Source organism: Lissotriton helveticus, chromosome 1_1, assembly GCF_964261635.1.
Source record: "Lissotriton helveticus chromosome 1_1, aLisHel1.1, whole genome shotgun sequence".
NCBI classification, from domain to species: Eukaryota; Metazoa; Chordata; class Amphibia; order Caudata; family Salamandridae; genus Lissotriton; species Lissotriton helveticus.
Genome location: NC_136057.1, coordinates 1,518,221,147 through 1,518,245,488, shown reverse-complemented (window position 1 = coordinate 1,518,245,488; position 24,342 = coordinate 1,518,221,147). Strand labels below are relative to the sequence as shown.

The window sequence follows — 24,342 nt, the reverse complement described above, 5'->3', positions numbered from 1 at the left end:
TCCAAGCAGGGACCATAATCCTAATCAGTGTAAGTCACTACACAACCTAAATTATCCTGTGCTCAACCTCTGGTAGCGTGGCACAGACAGTCAGGCTTAACTTAGTTGGCAATGCTGTAAAGTATTTGTGCAATAACTCATACAACAACATAGTAAATACATCACAAAATGGCTCCACACTAGGTTAGAAAAATATCCTATGATATTCTGAACAAATCAGAGCAAAAGACTAACAACCAATGTATAGAATTTGAGGTATTGAATTTTCAAGAAATAAAGCAGTTGAGCAATTAGAAGCAAGTAGAGTTAAGAGGTTACTTTAGGTCGTGCTGGACCGGGGCAAAGTTAAATTTCAGAACAACCGCGATGGAGATCCAGCCGGATACAGGACCCACGCAGACCCTGATGAACAAATTACCTTTCCTGATTGTGAGCAGCGAGATGCGTCAATATTCTCCATGCGCTGAGGGTGATGTGTCAGTTCCAAAGACGGGTGTGGGAGTCGAGAGGTGCAGAGTGACGCACCGGTTTCTGCCACACAGTGAAGGGGATGCATCAATCCCACTGAGCTGCAGTGGCGGCAATACGCTTTCTGATGCATCCATTTCTAGAGGCAAAGGGCTGATTTTAAGGCGATGTGCCAGTTTTACTCCCGCAACGGGTTTGATGTGCTGGTTCTGCTACAAGCACACAGTAGATGTGTCTGCCTAGAAAGGGCCATCAGGATACAGATGTAGGTAGATGGCTACTCAGCCACATCTAGCCATCCTGTGTTTGTGACTGTCTGGAGTGAATGCACACAATGTAACTGTCCCCCAGCCCAGATGTGGATTGTGGACAGGCTGCAAGGCAGACAAAACAGTAAGAGCGGAGAAATGTCTACTTTCTAAAAGTGACATTTCTAAAATAGTAATGCTAAATACGACTTTACCAGTAAAGAGGATTTATCATTACCATTCTAAACATAGGAAATACGAAAAAGCGACTCCGCTCTGATCAGGAATTACAGCTTAAAAGGGTGTTAAGAAATTCCCAATGCTAGCCTAAGAGAGGAGTAGGCCTCATGGTAGTGAAAAAATAGTTTTTTTGTCACTGCCAGGACATGAAAAACCATAGAAGTGCATGTCCTATATTTTACTTGCATAGCACCCAGCCATCTAGGTTACCAAGGGCCTAGCTTGTGGGTAACTTCTATTTAATCAAATGGGAGTTTAAGGCTTGGCAAGAGTTTTTTGAAATGGCAAGTTGAAGTGGCAGTAAACTGCACACAGAGACCCTCCACTGGCAGGCCTGAGACATGGTTAGGGTGCTACTTAGATGGGTGGCACAAGCTGTGCTGCAAGCCCAGCATTTCATTTACAGGCCATGGGCATCTGTAGAGCACTTGACTCGAGACTTATAAGTAAATTACATATACCAATTGTGTATGAGCCAATGTTACCATGTTTAGCGCCAGTTAGCAGTGGTAAGGTGCTCAGAGTTACAAAACCAGAAAAATCGAGGTCAGAAAAAGGGGAGGAAGACGGCAAAAGGTTTGGGGTGACCCTTCAGAGAAGGGCATTTTCCACCAACAACTGATAGTCCAGAAACACAAAATAATGACCTTTCAGAAGTCAACACTTTTTTTAATCTACCAAAGCAATAAAATGAAAGCTTTAGTAAGGCTGACTTGAAGGCAAACATGAGGGATAATGCCAATGAGAATATGAAACTTGCACATTGAAATACAGGCAGTCCCATCACTAATCCAGAAAATTCCAGCATGAACAACCAGGTGGTCTTTAACATCATCTAATCCTGGTGCAAGTTGACCAATTTAGTGAACAAGTAGTTGTCCAGGCAATCCAAAAACAAAAACTGCACAAAGCAGCCGGACCTGATAAGATTCCAGCAGATGTATTTCAGAATCATTTACATGTATTGTCAAACAAATTAACTAGGTGGTTTAATAACATCTGGTCTTATGAAGAGATTCCATCCTCTTGGAAAAAATCAACAGTTGTCCCATTATACAAAAAGGGGCCTAGAGATCTATCAGGGAACTATCGTCCAATCTTACTCCTCGATGGTATAGGAAAGATGTTTGGGAAATTGTTGCTGTCTCACCTGGACCAGTGGAGGATTGAAAAAGATCTATTAGCGCCATTCCCAGTGGGTTTTAGGAGGGGACGGACTACAGTAGAGCAAGTCCTTCAAAAGTCATTGTTATACCTTCTTTCTATTGATCTTCAAACCGCACTCAACAGTGTTGATAGCTTCATTCTATGGAAAATTCTAAAGAAACAAGGATTCCATATAAGCATTTAAGCCTTCTAGTTGCAATGCACTCTGGCGCAACCACCCAGATGAAAGAAAACACACGGGACAAACGTACTGCCGAGACACCAATAGAAACGGACATCAAGCAAGGCTGCATATTAGTTCCAACCTTATTTAACTGCTATATAAATGGCGTTGTAAAAGATCTGACGAACCTTGACCTAAACACACAGATGATGGCTGGAATGCAGACCAAATCAAACATTCACCCTCAGTCAAAATATCTGGGTTAAATTCATTGTTCTTTTGCTCACCATGCCAACCTAGTTTAGACCCAGCCATATGCAAATCAGTCTTGACCCTGGGCCTCATGGGAACAGTCCAGCCCGAGCTGCCAAGCCAGGTCCTCCGTGGACTGAAACAAGCATCTTGGGACCGGTTTCGTGGCATCACCCCAAATGAGCCAGGCTAGCTTGAATCCAGTGGCACAGTGAGCATCGGACCCACATCTGGGCATACTCGGCGCATTCAGGGTTTGAAAGCAAAAGGCACACAGATGATGGATGGAATGCAGAGCAAATCAAACATTCACCCCAATTCAAAAGATCTGGGTTAAATCCATTGTTCTTTTGCTCACCAAGCCACCCCAGTTTAGACCCAGCCATATGCAAATCAGTCTTGACCCTGTGCCTCATGGGAAAAGTCTAGCCCGAACTGCCAAGCCAGCTCCTCCCTGAATGGGAAACAAGCATCCAGGGACCGTTTTCGTGGCATCACCCCTCATCAGCCAGGCTAGCTTGAATCCAGTGGCACAGTGAGCACGGAGCCCACGTCTGAGCATACCATGTGCACTTAGGGCAGAGAAAGCATCATCCATCATCTTATTGTGTTTGCTTTGTTCGCCCTAAGTTGGCAGGCTATGCCCAGACATGAGTCTCTTGCTCACTTTGCCACTGGATTCAAGCTAGGCTGCCTGAGGGATGTTACCCCAAAACCGGTCCCAGGATGCTTGTTTCCGGTTCAGGAAAGACCTGGCTTGGCAGTTCAGACTGGACTGTTCCCATGAGGCACAGGATCATGACTGATTTGCATATAGCTGATTCTGAACTGAGGTGGCAAAGTGAGCTAAAGAACGATGATGGATTCAATCTAGATCTGTGACTGGTGTGAGTGTCTGAAAAGTTTCAGCGCTCAGTTCATCATCTCGTTTTGTTTGTTTTGTTTGCCCTAAGTTGGCAGGGTATGCCCAGACATGTGTCTCTTGCTCACTTTGCTACTAGATTCAATCTAGCCTGGCTGATGAGCGGTATTACCCTGAAACCGGTCCCAGGAGGCTACCTTCCAGTTCAGGGAAGACCTGGCTTGACAATTCAGGCTGGAATGTTCCCATGAGGCACAGGGTCAAGACTGATTTACATATAGCTGGTTCTGAGCTGAGGGGGCGAAGTGAGCTAAAGAACATGGATTCAACCCAGATCTGAGACTGGGGTGAGTGTCTGAAAAGTTTCTTGCACTAAGACCATCATTTCCTTTTGTTTTCTTTGATCACCCTAAGTTGGCAGGGTATGCCCAGACGTGGGTCCCTTGCTCACTTTGCTACTGGATTCAAGCTAGCCTGGCTGAAGAGATGCTTGTTTCCGGTTCTGGGAAGACCTGGCTTGGCAGTTCGGGCTGGATTGTTCCCATGAGGCACAGGATCAAGACTGATTTGCATATAGCTGGTTCTGAACTGAGGTGGCAAAGTGAGCTAAAGAATGATGATGGATTCAATCCGAAAAGTTTCAGCGCTCCGTCCATCATCTCCCTGAGTGAACCTTGACCAAGAGGGACCAAAAATAAGTTACCACTAATATCAATACTACTCTTCGCGACTGATACTGTCCTAATAACCTAAACAGAATTATCAGTGCACCGTCTCTTGGCAGGGTTTGAGTCATTCTGTACTTTTAGAAGTCTCACCATTAAGTTGGAAAAACAAAGAATATGATTATCAATCAAGAGACCAAACTCAAATCGACCTTTAGGGTTTATAACAAGTCATTGTATCTAGTGACCACCTTCTATTATTTGGGCATCCATCTGGACAGCAAACTGTTGTGAGCTCCTCAGGTGCCCAAAAGTAATACTGTTCTGCCCCATAAGGCAGGTGCAGTCCTGAGATTTGCAAAAACCTTAAGGACACCTCTTGATAAGCTGTGCTATCCTGGCATAGAAAATTAAAACCAGAGCTGCTTGTACATACAGCTCAGAGATCTGAGAGTACAGAAAAATATTATACATTCAGATCACTGAGAAAACCTTATATTGATGACTATTGCACCTGGATTGTGGAATACTTATGGGCTAGGAAAAATTGATGACTGCATTGCACTAGTACCTATAACATACTGGATTGGAATTTTGGCCAATGAGGAGCTCGGCACTTATAAAAGTACTTTATTTACGATCATAAAAAATCAAAATGATCACTTTTTACCATGATTCCCTCATATATCAAATAGCTCCATAAAATTGGATTGGAAGACCTCTGGACCAAATTGAAAACATTACAAAAACAAGTCTTGAACTGGTAACGAAAAATTACTGGTCTCATGTAGATCAATTAAAAGCACGGCGTGCAGATCCTATGTTAAAAAAACTTTAAGGAGCATAAAGAAAAACAACGCTTCGAGCCATACTTGGAGGAAACCTTTCCAGCTAAAAAAAGGTCACTTTATCAGAAATTTCAGCTGGGCACTCTTCCCTTGCGTCAACTGTTGATAGATGGTGGTTGAAGCTTAGTCAGGGATCTGTGGAAATGCGCTATGGGAGGACAAGCAACAATCATGCACTTCCTGTTGTTATGCCAGCACACGTTAGGCATCCGGAAATTTCATTTACATACGTTTAATCTTAAAAATTAAATTCTGGTCCTAGGATCACTGTGCCACTGGATTCAAGCTAGCCATGGCTGGGTCTAAACTGGGGTGGCATGGGGGAGTGGCCAAGATGGCAGACGAGTGAGGCATGTGTCTGTATCTCTCCATCCCCTGTACTGACCCGGGGCACCATACTTACTGATAGCTGGGTCGCAGGTATCTCCCCTTGCAGTGTGGAGAAGTGGGAGTCTATGGGACCCTTTCCGGGAGATCTCCGGAGAACACAGAGGCTCAAGGATCCTTGCACTGTTGGCAAGGAGCCGGACCTGAGGCCCACATAGTGGCGGTGTGTTGCTCGCAGCCACACGGAGCAAAGATCCAGAGAACTGACACAGCCCTACAAGCGAACCTGCCAATAATGCCTGCCGCCTGGGGCCTCAAAGAGACACCGGGAGAAGAGATCTGCCCGAACCTTTCCAGTGGTGCATGGGACAGGCTGCTGGACCCCTCTGGGCCACCGGCTACCTTTTCCTGACCTGCAGCCTGTGAACGCGGAGTGTTTGTGCCCCGGGAGGGGTAGCTGTGGTGCTGGGGCCGGGCTGCGCCTCGCATGGCGGATCCGGGATGTGGCATTGAGGTGCGTGACAGTCAGTGGGACGAGCGAGTGGGGCCCCGAATGAAGCCCTCCATCGATGGCAGAGAGCCGGCGCTGACTCTGCCCTTGCCCTCGAGTCTGACTGACACAGTGCTCCCTCCCGGCCTCTGAAACTTCTGCTCCTGATCTGCTGCTGAGCAACCACAGCAATATTTCAACGGTGCCTACACCTCGAACAGATCGCTGAGGAGTCAGCGATTTAGTCCCGCTCTGTGGGTGTGGCGGGCTGCAGGACTCACCGCCTTGGTAGATGGTCCATTGGTGGGAGGAGACTGGATACTGCAGCTTCTCCAGGCATCTTGGGATTGTCTGCTGGTCACTTCTGAGCTGTTGGGGGCCCTACCTACTTCAGTCTGTATGATCCTGCTCCGCCTCTAAGGGACGCTGCCCATCCGAATTCCCGGGTACAATGCACTTCAACGGAGGACTGTAATTAGTTTAGACCACCACCCCGGTGCTGCAGCAGAGGTCCTCAGTCTGGCATTGCTTGTAGGGGGGAAGGAGTACCGGAATGCATCACACAACTCAGAATTAGGCTATGGTGGATTTGTGATTTATGTTACGTCAGTTTTTGACAGACATGATATTTTCAGTTTTGTTTAAGCTGATTTTGTGGTCAGGTGTCCTTGTTCAGGCCCTGTTACATTTTGGGGGTGGTGCGTGTAGATTGGAAAACATATGTGCGGGATGGCTAAGCTCCGTATCACTACTATCAATATTTGTGGATTGAACGATAAGTTGAAAAGGAGAAAGGTACAAGAAGACCGTACATTTTAAAGAGCGGAAGGTTACTGCTTGTAAGAGACCCATATCGCCCGCTCTGATAGTGCTTTGTTGAACTCCTTGGGGTTGAGTGTAGTTTGTCACACAAATCAGGATACCAGACTAAAGGGGTTGCCATCTTAGTTAAAGTAATTACTGTTATCCCTGGTCAGAAGGCTGTGGATAGTTATAGGAGATGGGCAATTATTGAGTGTAAAGTTGGTAGTGAGTCCTTTACGCTGTGCTAGATATGTGCCCCTGTCATAGATGACCCTGGACTGCTTCATGTTTTAGCAATCGATTACCATCTTGGCATGCGCTACGTATAGTTTGTGGGATTTTAATTTGAAAGCTCAAGAGGAGGGCTTAGGGGCAATGAAGCGTGCCATGTCGGACGCAAAACCCCAATCCTATAGATCTTTTAGCAATCTATTGAAGATAGATATTGGCTTAATTGATATCTGGCCTAGCCTGAAAGGGTGTGATGCTGGGTACACTTACTATTCAGCCCCCCATGGCAACTTTGCGAGGCTGGATTATTTCTTGGCCTCGCCATTATTCGTTAGGGATGCTCAAGAAGAACTTTTTCCAAGACTAATGTCAGACTATAATCCCATTGTCATGGAACTCCCACTTAACGGACTGAGAGGTGTGCCTAGAAGATGGGCGTTCAAATGTTTTTTTTTTCAGACCCAGATTACATAAATCATATTAAGGGCTGGATTCCAGTGTTTCTTAAACTTAACAAAGGTAGTTCCTCTCTCTGGATGGTCTGGGACGCTTTCAAGGCCAGTATAGGAGGGGAAACCCTTAGCATTACCTGACAGAGGCATGGTCTGGGGCAGATCAAAGAACTTTACCAAAAGCTAGGTGTTTTGGAGACAGAATTGGTTGTAGCTTTGGCCTCCGGGAGAGCTCTTACCCCCGTCTGAAGGAGTTTACAGATGAGAAGTTCACCGGGAAATTTGTGGCTAGAGATCAGGAGTGCTATGAACATAATGAATGAGTTGGGTGACTATTAGCAGTTAGGTCAAGGCAAAAGCAGGCAGTTGGGCATATTAGTCAAATCAGGAATATGCAAGGCAGTTGGTAACTGATCCTGCGGAAGTTACAGAAGCATTCCATGAATTTTATGCCAACCCCCTATAAAGCCTCTTCCATAGTACGCCCTGAGGATTTAGAGTTATATTTGGACCCAGTGACGTTTGTCAAAGCAACTCAGGAGGAGAGGCCAATTTTAGGGGCAGATATTTCACCAGAAGAATTTCAGACGGCCCTCCAGGCACTGCCATCTGGAAAGGCGGTGGGAATGGATTCTATACCACTGGAATTTTATGAGGTTTTTTCCATAGTACTACTCTAGGAAATGCTGGAATGTTTTTAGGCAAGTTAGAAATAGTGCACACCCCCCAGGGTCCTAGGGGACTGCAAATGTAATCATTTAAAAAAAAAGTAAGGACCCTGCAGCTCTGGGCTCTTATAGAGCAATCACATTGTTAAACAGTGATATTAAACTCCATTCTAAACTCTTTGCCAGGAGACTCTGTGGTATCATGCACAGACTAGTCTCAGTTAGACAGAATGGGTTTATTCCAGGGAGAGGGACCTTGGATCATGTACGACGAGTAATATCAATGTTCGATGACACAGAGATCCTAGAGGAACCTATTGGGGGTCACCCTTGTTGGATTCTTTGAAGGCTTTCAACAGGGTGTTGTGGGAGTACCTTGGGAAGGTTATGGAGGCCAGTGGCTTGGGTGGAGCATTGATCAAAGCAATTCGGGTGCTGTACTTTAGCCCCGTAGCCCAATTACAGATAATGGTCTTGTTGGATCCTTTTCCGATAGAAAGGGGAATAAGGGAGGGCTGACCGGCCTCCCATCTGTTATTTGCTTTATACATTGATCCCCTCCTTAGGAGATTGGCAGTCTCTTCAGACATCTTGTCCATCAGCCTGCAGGGTTGGAATACGAAAATACTGGCCTATGCTCATGATGTGGCAATCGTTACCAGCGATCCAGATAGTGCTGTCCATGCCATAGAAAGGAAAACAGAGGAGTTTGGGACGTCATTTGTTTTTTTTCTAAATTAAGCAAAAATGCAGTTGGTGAAAAATAGATATATGCCGGCAAATGATAGCCATGTAGTAGAGGAGACTACCTATCTGGGATTTAGTATCACAGCGAAAGTGGAGCATTTAGTCAAAATAAATCTTACCCCTATTATTGAAAAAAATAAGAAGAATTTTAGTAGATGGGATCATCTAATCTTTCAAAAATGGGAAGATCTAATCTTGTTAAATTGATATTCCTTCCAAAATTATTGTATGTTTTTTGCACAATCCCACTGGAGGTTGATAATGCATGGATCAAAGTAATTGACAGAATGTTGGTCCGATGTATCTGGGCATACGGGAAGACTAGAAAGGCAAATACATTTTTGTGCTTATTCTGAGACAGGGGGGCTGGGTGCTCCCTAACTTTAAACTATACTATCTAGCAGCAGCTCTGCAATTTTATTACCCCTTATTCAATATTAAGGTAACTGAAGTGGGGAATGCGTGTTTTTGTTCCGTCAATTTAAGAGCTTCTGTTTGGGAGAGCAGCCAAGGGCTGTCTGTTAAAGATTTTTGAGCCGAGTTACTATAAAAAGACACGGTTTAAGACTCTGATGGCAGCATTCAGGAACTGGAGGGGCATTCGAAAAAACTGAGGCTTGGCAGGTATAGCTGGTGCACTCCCCCGCTTCGGAAACATCAACTGCCTGGAATATTCCATGATAATTTCTTAGCCAGATGGGAACAAGAGGGTTTTGGTAGGATTGTTGATCTGTTTACAGGGATCATATGACATCATTTGAGAAGGATAGGGGCAGATTTAACAACAGGACCCAGGATTTTTTAAAGTTCTTACAGCTGATGGATTTCCTATTGACTAAGGCTGAGGGATTATCAGGTTTTTCTCAGAATCCCCTGATGGAGATTTTAACAAAGGGCACTAGCTATTCAATTCCACAAATATATGGGTGCCTGCTGGAAGGGGTTTCAGATGATTTGAAAAAACACGATGAAAAATGGCAGGCGAGGTTAGACTTGGAAAATTCAGGTTTCTTTAAATCATTGGAGCTGGGTGGGTCAATATTATGCTCATCAAACTTGCAAAGGCAACACTATAAAACGGTTTTTGATTTATATATAACACCAGCCAAAACAGTAAAATGGGACGGGCTGGGACCTGCTGTTCTAGATGTCGTGAACCCAGCGCAGACCTGGTCCACATGCTGTCTTCATGCCCTTGCCTAAAGCCAGTTAGCTTAGAAATTGTGGGTTGTTTAGGGAAAGTCTTCAAGGGTAAAATATACCTGTCACTGCAGTTTATATTGTTGAGCGTTGATAAATTAAACATAGGTGTTGGGGGTCAATTTAATTTTTATAGTAATGGCAGTTTTTAGGCTGTAAGTTGCTTTTCCTGGCTTGATCCTTCACCCCGACATTTCAGCAATGGAAGAGGCACTTTCTATATGTCATAGTAAAAAATGTAAGGAGACACCCTTTATGAAGAAAAGGGATTTTTTTTTTTTTGCTATAATAAACCTCATATATATAAAAATTGCAAACCTTCTTTTAATATCTTTTGTTCACTATTGATGTAAATTTGCAATTGTTTAAAATGACGAATATCCATGTGGGGAAAGCATATTATCTATACTGACGATATTTTTGTAAATCTGTTACTTTGCGGTGTGGCACTCCAATCTGATTATACTCAATAGGCTATCGTACAATACGATTGGACAGAAAGACTATGAAATTGGTCTTATCTGTCACTTACAACTAGGAAAAGGGAACTTTTGTTATTTGTTGACTTTCTATATGTCTACATTTTAGAAAAAGCACTTTATGAGTGAAAGGGGATGAGGGTGAAAACTAAAGGAGGAGGATCTGGGGGCTTTTTTCGAGCTGGGTAATATTGTATAAGTAGATAGTATCTGCTTGATTGAGCATGTAAATGATAAAGTGTATGCGGTTAGCGCGATTGCTGAAGGACATATATTGTAATTCTGGCCAAGCTGTTTTGCTTTGACGCCTGTAATGTATTATTCTGCCGTGCCGATTATATGATGAATTCTATTAATGATCTTACAGCAGGATTTATCCTCATAAAGGAAAAAAATAGAAGATTTAAAGATTTTTTTAAAAGATGTAATGTTATTGGTATATGTATATATATTTTTTTATTTTATTTTTAAATATTAAACGATTTTAAAATGATAAAATGAATTAAAATTATTAGTTTAATAATTGGTTTTTAAGATAATCTATATAAATATATATATTATTGATTAACTTTAACTTTTAAGTTTATTTGTTATATTTGTTCAAATATATATAACATTTGTAAATATATTTTGTTTTAAATTAATGGTACTATTTAATATATTTAATATTTATTATTGTATTCTATATATATATTCAAAAAACGATATTTAATACAGCTATATTAATGACATCAATATTTTTTTACTCAATACTTTTGTACTTACCATTATAAGTATAGGATGTTGATGTTTTTACATCGATAGTTTGGTAACAATATTTCTCTAAGGAGATATTTTGCCTGTTGATATTCTATCAGTGAACCGCCTTCACATCATATTGAGATTGTCATTTAATGATTAAAATCCAATGTATCCATAGAACATCTGACATGACCATAAAAAAGAAAATGTTTCAAAAACAATAAGGATCTCCCGAACAGACCCATGCAACCCAAAGAGCACTCTCACGAGCAAACATCTGTGCACCTTTCTCCCATACAACAGAGGGATTAAAACACTGCAGAAGTTAAGAAAGGACCTGTTTTTGTGGATAACAATCATAACAAATATAATAAAAAACAACTATCATTCATTAATATGAATACATAAAATTTGTAAACTGGAGTGTGTGAATCAGTTTCAATGAAGTAAAAGAGAACAATAATCTCTGCTAAAGAAGGTTTCAATAAAATTGTACTCCTTCTGTTGACTGTTACATATGTCGTCTGCGCTTTATAGACCATCGCCTCCACGTCACCCCTATAACTCGAGGCCGGCAATTTAATGGCCTGCATGACCCTCAGATAAGGCTTTCAATATTAATGTATTGTAAGTCTCATCTATGAAAAGATTCGGATTTAATTTAATTTCTTTACAGTAGTTGATCAATAAAACAAAACGTGTGACTTATGAGCTGATTTCTCTGGTTCAAAACAAGTGAAGTGTTGATTTTTGATGAAGATGTAATAGCTTCAATCAGGTGCACCTCTTTTGCTGTGTGAGTGGATGACAGGGAAAGCAACTCTTGGAATAAGGAATATTCAGTTAAAATGGATGTGTCCAACGTTGGTTCACAAAGATCAGATTTGTCACGCATTTTAAGGCTATCTACCCTAGATATATTTACAGACACTTCATCTAAATCTGAATTATTGACATTACCAGTGGTTTACTGAGAATCTGGCTAGGATGTGGACGTTCAAGATCAGCTTTCTATACCCCTTAATCGGACATTTTATCTTAGTCACATTTACAAACCTCAACCTAAAAAGTTCTCCATCTTGCAAAAATCTTGTTGCGCCTCCCTAATGCAACCCATGGGGTGGTGCTAAATTCTAACGCATTCCCAGATTTATGATTCCTCGTAATTTTGTGGAAATGCTTCAGATTCCATGGGTGTTGCGTGGGAACATCCATAGCAACGCCCCTTTCATGCAGTGTTCTGCGTGAATTAGGCACATATTTACAAGGCCATGTAAAGTGGCTTCCCATGGCCCTGTAAATATGCTGCGGCACACTGCACTGCTGAAGCGTAAAAGAGTGAAGCTCCAGCAGCACAAAAGTGCAGCTCAGGTCCTCATAAATGAGGCCTTTATTGCACATGGAAAATCTGTTACTGCAGTGTTAAGCACACACGGAAATGTATAATTTTCACATATTTTCCTGCAGAAAGTAAAGGGATTTTGTAGTTTCCTAATATCAATAACTTACAAAATTGACTAATAAAGTTATTCATATTTTGCATATCAAACCCTCCAAATCTGTAGAATAGAAATTTTCAGACACGTTCAGACTCTGTGCATCAACCAATAAATAAAGATCTGTCTCTGAGGTATGGAGCATAATATATTACATTTTAGATGAGGAGCAGGGAATTCTTGGGATGTTTTTTACCAAGAGGTTGTGAGTGACGTCAAGCTTACGAAAGCAAAGCGCCTGCTGTCTATGATGTCAATCAGAGCCCCCGAGGTGAAAAACATTCCTGTAATTCACTTTCTACCCCGCTTTAATTTGATGTAATGTATGGCCCACAAAATCATCTGCTCCTAGTTTCAATTCCTATGCAGTGGCAGAAGAGTAATGGTGGAGCATGCATCCCTTCCCCAAAGTAAACTAGTCCCTTTTGACACCTTCTCCCCGTCAGGATATAAATGACAAAATATGTTAGTGATGGTCCATTTCAAAGCAGCTTACTGATGCTCATTTTTTCCCCGCTGAAAACAAAGCACTGTCACCAGCATAATGTTTCCTTTAGCACGAGCCTGGCTCCTCCCTGGCTTCACGTGAGGCCCCTCTAGAGGGCCCGTCCCCCAATTTGAAGACCTCTGCGATAGAGGCTCTCTATGAGAACCATACGTAACAGTGTTGTTATTTTTCAGTTATGTTATGAAAGAAAGTCATTATTTTGCAGCACAATTTCACAGAAGAAAAGTATTTAATCTAAAGTAATCAGACCTAACTTAATGGTTCATGCCCACATTTGGCACACAGATTAAACTACTGTACACACAAAATGCACACATGGTTAATGGAAAATAAGAGAGTAGGGAAATGTCTCTTTTTGTATGGTCACCTGCAAGTATTTAGACTGATACTGCTTATAGTGCACTGAGGTCCGACCTCAGTGCCTGTCCCCTTAACCTGGTATGTCAAATGAACTCATACTCAATTGGCTAAGCTAGCTTGCCTGTAAATCCCTAGTTAATGGTACCTATGGTATCCAGGGCATGTAAGTTAGAAGGTCCCCCAGGGCTTGCAACACTAGCTGTACCACCCTAGTTATGACTTGAGTAAAACAAGACTTCCAGTCCGCCATTGCGGCTGGAAGTGTAGTTTGCACTTCGGGCCCGACTTTCCCTGGTATAAGTATGTCACCCCTATGACAGGTCTATTGTTGCTGAGGCAGGATACAACATATCCCATTCCCAGAACATGTCATTTTAAATGTCTGATAGTAAAAATGCAAAACTGACATTTTTACTGTGGAAAGGCTTAGTTCCCCAAATGGTGAGTACAGAGTTACATGCTGACCATTCTGTTGTGCTAACTCTGTAAAGATACGTCTAAAGTGGGTCATCCAAGGTATCAAACAACATGTTACATTAAGCCAGACTTGATTCTCAGGTTGAAAGTAATGTACCAAGTTACAGTGTGAAACTTTAGTACCGGTTTCTCATGGGTCCTGTCGCTGAGACAGCTGTCTGCCCATCTAGGGAGAGGTGCTAACGACTACCAGGAAAGGACACAATGGGGACCTGCTCTGGAAGGAGGTGCTACCAACCTCCTGCAGGAATCCACATGGGTGTTGGTCCAAAACCTGATCTTTAAAGATGCTGACTTTGAAGGGCAAATGGGTAACAGTTGGGAGAAGGGCTGCTCCATCGTTCAGGCAGTCAAACTGTCACTAGGGACAGGAGAGGGCAAACCAGTTGCCGAACTGGTTTTCCAGGGGCGTGTATCCCCCTTGGTAGCCACACCTCTGGGTTGGACTAGGGAGCTCCACACACCAGGAAAGGGGTCCCACCATATTGGATGTGGGAGGAATGGGGCATCCTGGGATGCTCAGATGCCACACTTCGCAGAAAGTAGTCATACGGTGGGAGGTAACCTGGTAGTCCGTTGGCCAATAACTGCATCCTGCCCTGAGGGAATTTTCCGAGCATAAGAAGGGCACCCCTCACACCCCAAACTCAGATCTCAACTGGATTGGAAGCAGGACCGAGGAAGGACTACCCTGCTGCACCTTGGGACCAGCATAGAGAGGCTTCACCATCGTACACGGCACTGCTTCATCAGGTGGTTTGCAAAGAAGAGGAACTGTGCCAGCTGTCTACTGCTCAAGGAGGAATGGTCTCCAGAGCCCAGCCAAAGCCAAGATTCTCCAAGAGTCAGGTGACTGGCCTTCTGTTCACAGCACAGGAACACAATAGCTGGAGAAGCCTGCTGGGGCAAGTTGGTAGCCCAATGTCTTCAACCCACTGCCATCCGCTGTGCAGCACCAGGGCCCACGAACCAATGAACAAAATTGCAACTGAGTTTGCTGCGTCCATGAGTCCTGTAAGAGTGCAGCTGGGAACTCTAGAGGATGAGTTAGCAACCCAGGAAGGATTGATTGGTGACCTTGATACTGGGCAACAGGCAGTCAAGTGGCGATTGGACTTCTGCCAGCACTGAGCGGACTTCAAGGGAAGTGGATCTTGTGACCAGGATCACCTCACCTCCTTTGTGGACCAAGGAGTAATCACAGCAAGATCCCCATCAACCGCATCGAATCCACAGCATCCTTTGAGAATATTCAGCATCCTTCATCCATTGCACCAGACAGAACCACTTCTATAGGAAATCCCTGTAGAGAATAAAAGTTCCTGGAACTGCCTGAAGACTGCTTCACCTGCTGAGGTATCCGTTTCTAAGGACCTTGGTGGTCCCCCCGACTGGCTCACTGGAATTGGTCTCTTAAAATGACTGCATTTCACTTATCCCAAACATTTTAGTGAAAGAGTCTCCAAGTGTCAAATTCGTTGACTTTGCCAATGTTTGTTTGCTGTTGAGTGAAAGCCTTTGATTTACTATACCTTGCAAATACCATATCTCCGGAACCCTATGGTGGAACTTTTTCATTTGGTGAAATATATAAAAATAGAGTCTATTTTTATTAAATGGAATCAGATTTCTTTGTTGATTTCTTCTGCAAGTGTTTTGGTGCTGTTTAAGTGCGTTAACTTGTTCCTTTGTGAAAACTTTGCTGCTAAGAGCCACACCTACCCACAGTTGAGCTGAAGGTTTGACAAATTAAACCTAATGGCGCTAAAGGGGTTGGTAACTGTATTACGCAGTAAGGTTGCACAGCCTCAACATATAATATACACCCAATTTCCTCACAAAGAGGATTATCCGCAGTTCAAATCCGGGTTGTTCAGAAAACTCTCTATGTGACCTTCTTCACGAGATAACCAATGCCTCGAGAAGTGGACAAAAAGATATTATGAACCTGGCATAGTGGATATCATAAAATGAGAAGTTCAAGTAAGAAAGATAAGGTTCTAATTCACTAGTGGTGAATTCTACCATGTGGACAAAGAGAGTCCTCAATTAGTCATGCAAGGCCGGAGCTGCATCAGATTTGCAGGATATCTACATGACAAGAAGTTACATACAATTAATCTAACTGGGAATCATTTATATAATTGAAGAATGAAAATACTACATGGGTTTGGCACTCATAGGTCAACATAGGGCAACTCTTAGAGAAAGGTATGGATTTATGGAATCTTCTATTTTAATTGAGAGGTAAAGCTTCCGATATTAGATCAACCTTTATCTAGAAGGGGTGGTCCAAAAACAACCTCTTGATTCTCTGTCAGAGGAAGGTGTTCCTCTCTGGTGATACATAATACTTGAGCTCTTCGGTTGCAATGGGAAATCACTGAATAGCTACGTTTTCACTCATAGGATCGATGACATCACATGATTGAACAGCATTAACTATGGAGAGCAAAATGAAGTGTATATAAATGAATGTTAAATTATATGCCGGGCATGCATGAGTAGTACCAAGACATGATCCAAACTCACACAACGGGAGATGGAAAGTAGACCTTTTACCAAGAGAAAATCATATGTATGCATGTTGTATACATGTTACATTGTTAGATGAAAGCCATGCACAGAGTACACGCTGATATCTTGAAGTAATGGCTCAAGTAACTCTCACTTTCTCCCAGCTGCTTCTGCAACATCAGCAGTTCCTGCTGCACCTCTCCCAAGGAGAACCCCGGTGTCCCACTGGAGCCAGGACCAAGGTGAGGCAGGCCAGGTCTGAGGGCTAGGAAGGATGTATGATCAGCGTAAGGTCCTCCAGAAATGCTACCTGAGCAAGTGATTGGGTTGAAATGATGGCCTAGAAAAGGAAACATAGAAAAAACAATTAAAATAAAATCAATGAGATGGCTCCGTAGAATACAGAAGGAAAGAATATTGTTACTGTAGAACAAGAAGAGCTAATCTTTAGATCAACCAAGGCATAGCAAACACAGTGTGGAACTGAGCTGACCTGGGGGACTGTGGGTAAGAGGTCAGACTATAAACGAGCTGGAAGTATGGTATGACTTGAAGGAGAACTGGGGAGGATAGCAGAGGGATATGAAAATGCATTTAGAGTGAGTGAGGACAGCAATATTTTACATAGACAAGGATAGGAAAGGAGAAAAGGCCAATTTACTTTCTGGTCATTGTAGATGAGAAAGGATTGAGAAAAGGAGGTATTAGTTGCCAGCTGATTTTGAAGCATCTAGTATGTTGGTTTGATGCATTAAGGGAATGATTATGAGTGATGTGGTCTTCTCATCATTCCAGGTGGCTGCCCTTATCAGTGATAAGAAAGATAAGCTTAGACTCAAAAGCTGTTTTGAGACGCTTCTAGATCGTGTGGATGTTGTGTCAAATTGTTGTAGAAAGGTTATAGGTCATGGTATCACTGCAAGAGATATAAAGGGATGGTCTCTTGGCAGAGTTTTCATTTGGTCACAAGGAACTGAAGGTGAGATGATGTGAAAGGTGCATGAGAGATGTTCAAAAGAGAGGAAATGACGATGAGAATGAGGGTTGTGAAAAGGGTGTGTATAGACTGGAGTGGGTATTGGTAGAGGATTGATCAAAGAGAAGGTTTTAGAAAAGTTTCTATTGACAATTACTGAGGTCTCCGAGACTAATCAGTGATAGAGTGGTTGGAAAGGAGCTTAAATGCCCGATTAGGGTTTGATGGACAGAGAAGTGTCTGTTGGAATAGCGAAGGACATTACCTCTGCCATCCCGATGGTACTCTATCTGTCAAATTTAAAGATGACCGTCACAGCGGTCCCCTTCAAGGTACATAAAGGTTGGGGGTCAGCTACTATTGGTTTTAATGGCTAGTCATCAAGCTTTTCAACCTTTTCTGTTTTTCAGAAACAAACTCCCAGCGTGGTCATTATTATTTTTTTTTTCTCTGACGGTCCTACTCTATTGGACAGTCGAGGATGCTTTCCGTTGATGGAACATACGAGTGCTCCGATGACAAAAACCTTACAGTCAACCTGTCTCTAAATTAGGAAGGTGGATCAAGAGTTTGGTACTCTGTTGGGTTTGCAGCTGACTACCCTGTTTGTTAAACTCTAAATGAAGACCTGAAGATGCATCACATTCCCCACATACAACCAGAATACTCCAGAAGGGCAATACAATACAATGATATGCACACTAAAGGGTGGGGGGGCGGGAGCAGAGGCCACAATATGCTACTGGGAAAAAGATGGGGAGATGGTAGAGGTGGGACAGTTTTATAGGATTCTTAGTAAAAGGATTACTCTCCACCTCATGGCAGGACACACTCACAGGGTGTGAGAGAAAGTGGTGTCATCAGTGTAGAGGAGCAGAGATTGTTGTGTTGTTTTTGGCCTATTTTGGTCCACTATATGAAGGTATTAAGGGGTGGAAAAGAATTGTAAGGATTTGTAATAAATGAGGTATTTAACATATTATCAAAGCAAACAGAGGCTGAGTTAGATGATGTGTAAAATGTAGGTTATAGAGAGGTACGAGTCATTGTGCTTTTGAGTTGGCAAAGGAAGCGCCTGGCAAAGGGTTTGCAGCAATTCTGTTTGCACTGCTTTTTAAAACTGCCTAGATAAATTGTGAACATCATTTTTTAATACTCACATTACTGTTGATCATATATTTTAAATCACTTATTCCGACCTGTGCACTCTACTAATCACACTCGGTCACCGAGCGTCTTCCCCGGTCCACCACAGATTCTTCCGATTGTGTAGTGGGAATTAAGGCACAGACCAGAGTGCAGTTTTAGCAGACATATCGCATTATGGAGGTTAGCAGTCTAGTTTTTTGACTGGCTGCATACATTTGGATGTTTGCCTCATCGCGCAGTGGGCGCGCTGCTGGCGACTAAGGCAAGCCCGTCTGCGCCCGTCCGCGCCTGGACCGGGCCCAGGGCCACAAACCCTGGCTCATCTACGCCAGCAATACACGGCACAGCGATAACCTACTCCAGCACCCAGCTAAAAAATATCCGCCTTGCCACTAACACACACACATGTCCTCTCCTTCACACATGCTCATTATCCAGTAATTCTTTTTTCAGCTGCTCCAATTGCAAATTTAAGCTGAATACTAACATCATATCAGTGGCACCTGCGGCCCAATCTTTGCACACGAATCACGATCTTGTGCATTTAGCACTCAAAAATTCCCACTCACTTCCTGAACATAAATACGAAATAGCGGACTTCATATCAGACCACAACTTAGAAATATTATTCATAACAGAAACCTGGGGAGACCCATCATCTTGTCCTGATTTTTGCACCGCAACCCCGGAAGTGTACTGCATATTTAGACAGGACAGAACCACAAAAAAATGAGGTGGACTAGCAATTATATACCGAGATAAATACCTAGTCAGGACTTAGACAATCCCCACCATGACCTGTGAAGCCATAACATTTACCATAATGCTCAATTATTCACAAACCTTCAAAGGAACCCTTCTGTACCTTCCCCCAGGCCCTCGAGCTGAGTTCCTCTCTGCTTTAGGTAGCTTACTGGAACCTCTAGCAGGAGAACCTGACTTTACCTTCTTGGGTGATTTCAATTTCCACCTAGAAACCCTTGACGATAATGACACTTCAACCCTCATTACAGAACTGGAGGCAGTGGATCTACTCCAGTTGGTGACCAGCCCCACTCATTCAGCCGGTCATGCGCTTGACGGGCTCTTCACCAGCAACATTCAAATATCACTAATAAAAACCATACCCCTGACATGGTCTGACCACTGGGCAGTCCTGTTCAATATTCAGGCAAACAGAAAAACACACTCCACACATTATCTCCACCCCACCTACTCAATTAAAAGCTTGGAGCTGCTTGTATCAGTAACTCCTCAAAACACATCTGCCATCCACCAACTACGATCCCACACCAGACCCTTCAATTGCCTCCTCTAATTATTCCGACTGGCTTAATAATGCCTTCAACCTCCTAGTACCATTGAAAAACGATTCAAAAAATAGAACCACTCCATCAGCCCCCTGGTTCTCTGAGGCTCTCAGGCTTGAAAAACAACATTGTAGGAACCTCGAGAGACATTGGCGCAGAGACTACAATATCACAGGCAAAACCCGTAATAAGGAAGCAATCTCCAAATATAAGCATTTCATTATCTTGGAGAAAAGCAAATACTACCTCAATCAGATAGAGTCGGCCCAAAACTCCACCAAGCAGCTTTTTCAAGTAGTCACCAAACTATCAGGGTCTGCAATAAATCCTCCAATAGCTCTCACCCAAGATCTTTGCAATGCCCTGGCAAACTCCTTCCTACAAAAATTCAGTAATATATACGTGAACTTCGCGGCCCAACCTAGATCTGACTATTCAATGGTCACTCCTGATAATGAAGAAAACACCCCCTCTTTTTCAACTTTTAGCCAAGTCCCACCAAAACAGATCAATGACCTCATTTTAACCATCAAGTCAGGTTTCCCCACCGACCCTTGCCCTTCTACTGTTTTAAAACTGATTCCTGACACACGAGCCCCAAACCTAACAGAAATCTGTAATGCCATGTTTAACACAGGTACCTACCTCGCGGCATGGAAAAAAGCTATCATCAAGCTGCTACTGAAGAAGCCGTACCTCGACCCTTCAGACACAAAAAAACTTCAGACCTATTGCAAGCCTTCCTTTCCCAGCCAAATATTTGAGAAAAAATTGAACTCACAATTGGCCCACTACATCAAAAACAATAACCTCCTGGACGAGGCGCAATTCGGCTTTAGGAAAGGTCATGGCACAGAAACTGCCCTCATCAAAGCAGTAGATGATAACAATCTTAGACCAAGGTGGTACGGTTGTGCTTGTGCTGCTAGATTTGTCAGCAGCCTTTGACACGGTCGATCACTCTTCCCTGATCGATTGTGTCTCAAACATCGGCGTCAAACTGAAAGCCAAAGAATTACTGGCCTCCTTTCTTTCTGACCGCACACAACTAGTGAGTCTCGGCGATTACAAGTCCTCTCCTTTTACCCTCCTGTGTGGTGTGCCACAGGGTGTTGAGCCTCTTACTTGGAACTGTAGTTTCAATTCTTTGCTGGGGTTCTTTTGTCACACATAAACCTCGACTGTGTACAGATGCTGGATGCATGTAGTTTGTGATAAAGATGATGAGTTTGAGTGACTGTAGTATGGTTACATTTATTAAAGTCAAACCAGGGGTATTGTGTTTTTTTCTGTCTTTTGTTATGTTCTTTTTTGTAACTTGGTTTTGAACAACAATAGGTCAGTAGAAATATATTTATAATTATGTAAAATGGATATGAATTTTGTATAACATGTTCTTATAAAGAAAATATTTATATCTTAAAAAAGGAAATAAGACAATAGAAATGATTAAAGAAATGAAATTTTGATATAATAAAAATAATGGAAAATATGATCTTATGTGTCACTGTTGCATATAAATGTTTGATTAAGTCGATATGAACAATGTTCTAATGAAAAGTATAAATAGGCTATGAGGGAAATATTTAGTATTGTGCCACAGGGTTCATCCTGCAGTCCAACACTTTTTAACATCTATGTGCCGGACCTGGCCTGGGTTATCAAAACCCAAGGGATGGGTCTTACCTCCTACGCCGACGACACACAATTGGTGCTAGCAATCCACAATGACGGAGGAGCGATTGCGGCTAGATTCCAAAGTGGAATGCTCGCAAACAGTACCTGGATGGCCAACAATTGCCTAAAGTTAAATTCCAACAAAACTGAGGTTTTGATTTTTGGTAAGCTCTATCCTGTCTGGTCTTTCATCTGGTGTCCCACTGATCTGGGACCGCCGCCTCCCCCGGTATCGAAAGTTAGAAACCTAAGTGTCATGTTCGACGACAAACTGGCTTTCACATCACATGCCAATGCAGTCGTCTCATCATCTTTTTACACCCTAAGGATGATAAAAAAAACTCCTACACTTTCTTCCACCCAATGCCGGAAAACCCTTATCAACACTCTAGTAATGTCCAAAAACGATTACTGCAATGGCCTTTTTATTAACACTCAGAAAAAGGTCACCAACCGACTGCAGATGGTGCAGAATTCTGCCCCTAGAATGATAACAGGCACCCCCAAGTATCGACCAATCTCATCAGTTGTTCGAAAACTTCACTGGCTACCCATAATAAGCTGAATTAAATTCAAGACTCTTTGCATTGTCTTCAAGGCCATTCACAAAACTAGACCAGACTTCTTGAATAAGGCCTTGTGTGGGTATACTCCCAACAGAACCTTGCGCTCATCAAAGGCCAATCTTCTGATGATCCCTCGAACCAAAAAAGGTTCCTGGGTGACAGAAGGTTCACTGTCACCACTGCCAAACTATGGAACACCCTTCCTCTGCATATTAAATCCTGCCCAACTTTATTTGCCTTCAGGAAGCTGATAGAAACTTGGCTTTTTAATCAATAGGCACCCCACCTCTGGCTCCATGCTCTACACAGACTACAGCGCCGAGACACTCAAGGGTATTTGCGCGCTCTACAAATTGCTTAAATAAAATAAGCAAATGTCTAGATGGGGTGGTAATGAAATCAGGTTGAAATGGGGTGTTTACTTTGGAAGCTGTGATGGAGTATGGGTAGCAAGGTAGTGTTGTGTTTGTCCAACATGCTCATTGTGGTGTCAATAACCAGGTAGATGTAGTGGTATGCTCTAGACTTTATGAATCTGTCTGACTGCTGACCGGAGAGGTACTGCTGTTTCTGTGCCAATAAACTTGCTGCAAAACCTGCTTGTCCTCTCCATCTTTACAAATTTGGCAACAAGCAGACTTATCCAAGCAGTTGTCGTCAAAGCTAAATTTCCAGCGGCTCAAGGACAAACTGAGACTGTTCTTGCTCTCCCAGTGGCTGTTGCAGTCGTTTTATTATCTCTGAGGAGTCATACTTGCACCGAGGTGAGTGAGGCAGAGGAGAAGCTACAGATAGCGTTGAGGAGGAGATTTCATTTTTCTTTTCCGGCTCCGGCGGCAGGTTAGCCCAGCACCATGTGACTCTGGGCAATAGCTCGCTTAATCTTCCCGAGGGCCCCCAGCGCCTAGAGACCCTTACGGGTGATTGTGCGCTTTACAAATGTGGACTTTACTTTTTACTTTACTTTTCAGACCCGATACATGGCATTTGCTTGATAGTGTGACACTATCCAAGCCATTGGAGCACAAGAGGCATACATGGAGATAAAAAAGAGCCTACTACGTGCACCCTGCTGCACTCATGATTGCGTCTACAAGTTTCCTGTGAGAGCTGGAGTGAAGCAATGACATCTTCTGTCAGCACTCCTCACGGAGGTCATGCTGCATGACCCAATTTCATAGCTGTTTTGAAAGTGGCAGGAAGGAAATGAACAAGTATTAGACTACTTCACAGATTTAAGCAATTTTGCACGGAACTTCAACTGTTTTCAGGAATTTGAAAAATATTGGCTCAATTTGTTATTCACTTTCCCCGCATCCTGAGAATTAGTGAGTGCATCAACTATATGTGACTAGAATTCATCTGGCGCTCACTTCTTCATAATATGGATCACTTCTCGGATCTTTGCATTATTACTGGAGTGCAGTGACATGCTTATCTTACAAGTGCACAGCAGCCGAAACCTTTAATCTCGCTCCCCGTAATCATTTTTTCCAGTACCAGGGGAGCCACCAATGAAATTCCCTGAGGTGACAGAATATTTTCTTAATTATATATCCCCAATAGAAGACAATGCTTTAGAAGAATTCACACCTGCAAGGAAAAAGAAGATCTAATTCCATGCTTTATATCCTGAAAGGAGTAGTGAGTAATTCCTATTCAAGAACTCTCAACTGCTCGTAAATTATCATCCGGATATTCTTCAAAACTGGAGAACAAGAAGAACACAACTGCTTTTAAAGTAGACAGAGTCCATGGAAATAAACCAGAGAATGATACACATCTGTCTGTTACTGTCCTGTAGCCTGCTAACACTGCCACCGACATTGCCGCACCTGCTACCGGGGGAGAGAGAGGACCGCAAGCCACACGCTGCAACGCGGCCGGCTGCCACATCATCGCCAGCGCCCGGAGGCGCATTTAACGCGGACAGGGCTCCCGCAGCCCCTGATGCACGCGGGCGTGCCCGGGCCAAGTCCGGGCCAAGGGCGGGCCCGTCCGCACCCATCCACGCCAGTCCGCGGCTGTAGGAGGCTGGGCTGGGCTGTCCCTCCAACATCTTCACTGGAAATTAAGTAAGCCTGTGCAATTGACTTTGGACTTAAGGGGGTAATCTTTTGTGCTGAAAGAGAGAGTCTTGTTGTAGGAACAAGCTGTTACTAATGTTAAATCCCTAAATTGCATCCTGATTAAGTTTACACCTGAGGTGTTATGAGGGGGGGACAAGGGCAGGAGTGGTGGGGACTCTTGATGC

The 24,342-nt window shown here is 43.2% G+C and overlaps 1 protein-coding gene across 6 annotated transcripts in view; it reads right to left on the bottom strand.

Annotated features, from left to right (window-relative positions):
• Window positions 1-24,342, bottom strand: part of PDE4DIP (phosphodiesterase 4D interacting protein) — a 1,524,691-nt gene that overhangs the window by 265,759 nt on the left and 1,234,590 nt on the right. For all 6 annotated transcript variants that reach the window (XM_078686955.1, XM_078686929.1, XM_078686947.1 and 3 more), the window contains one exon: window positions 16,565-16,750. In XM_078686955.1, coding sequence (XP_078543081.1) covers window positions 16,565-16,750 — 186 coding nt within the window. The remainder of the gene's footprint in view (window positions 1-16,564; window positions 16,751-24,342) is intronic.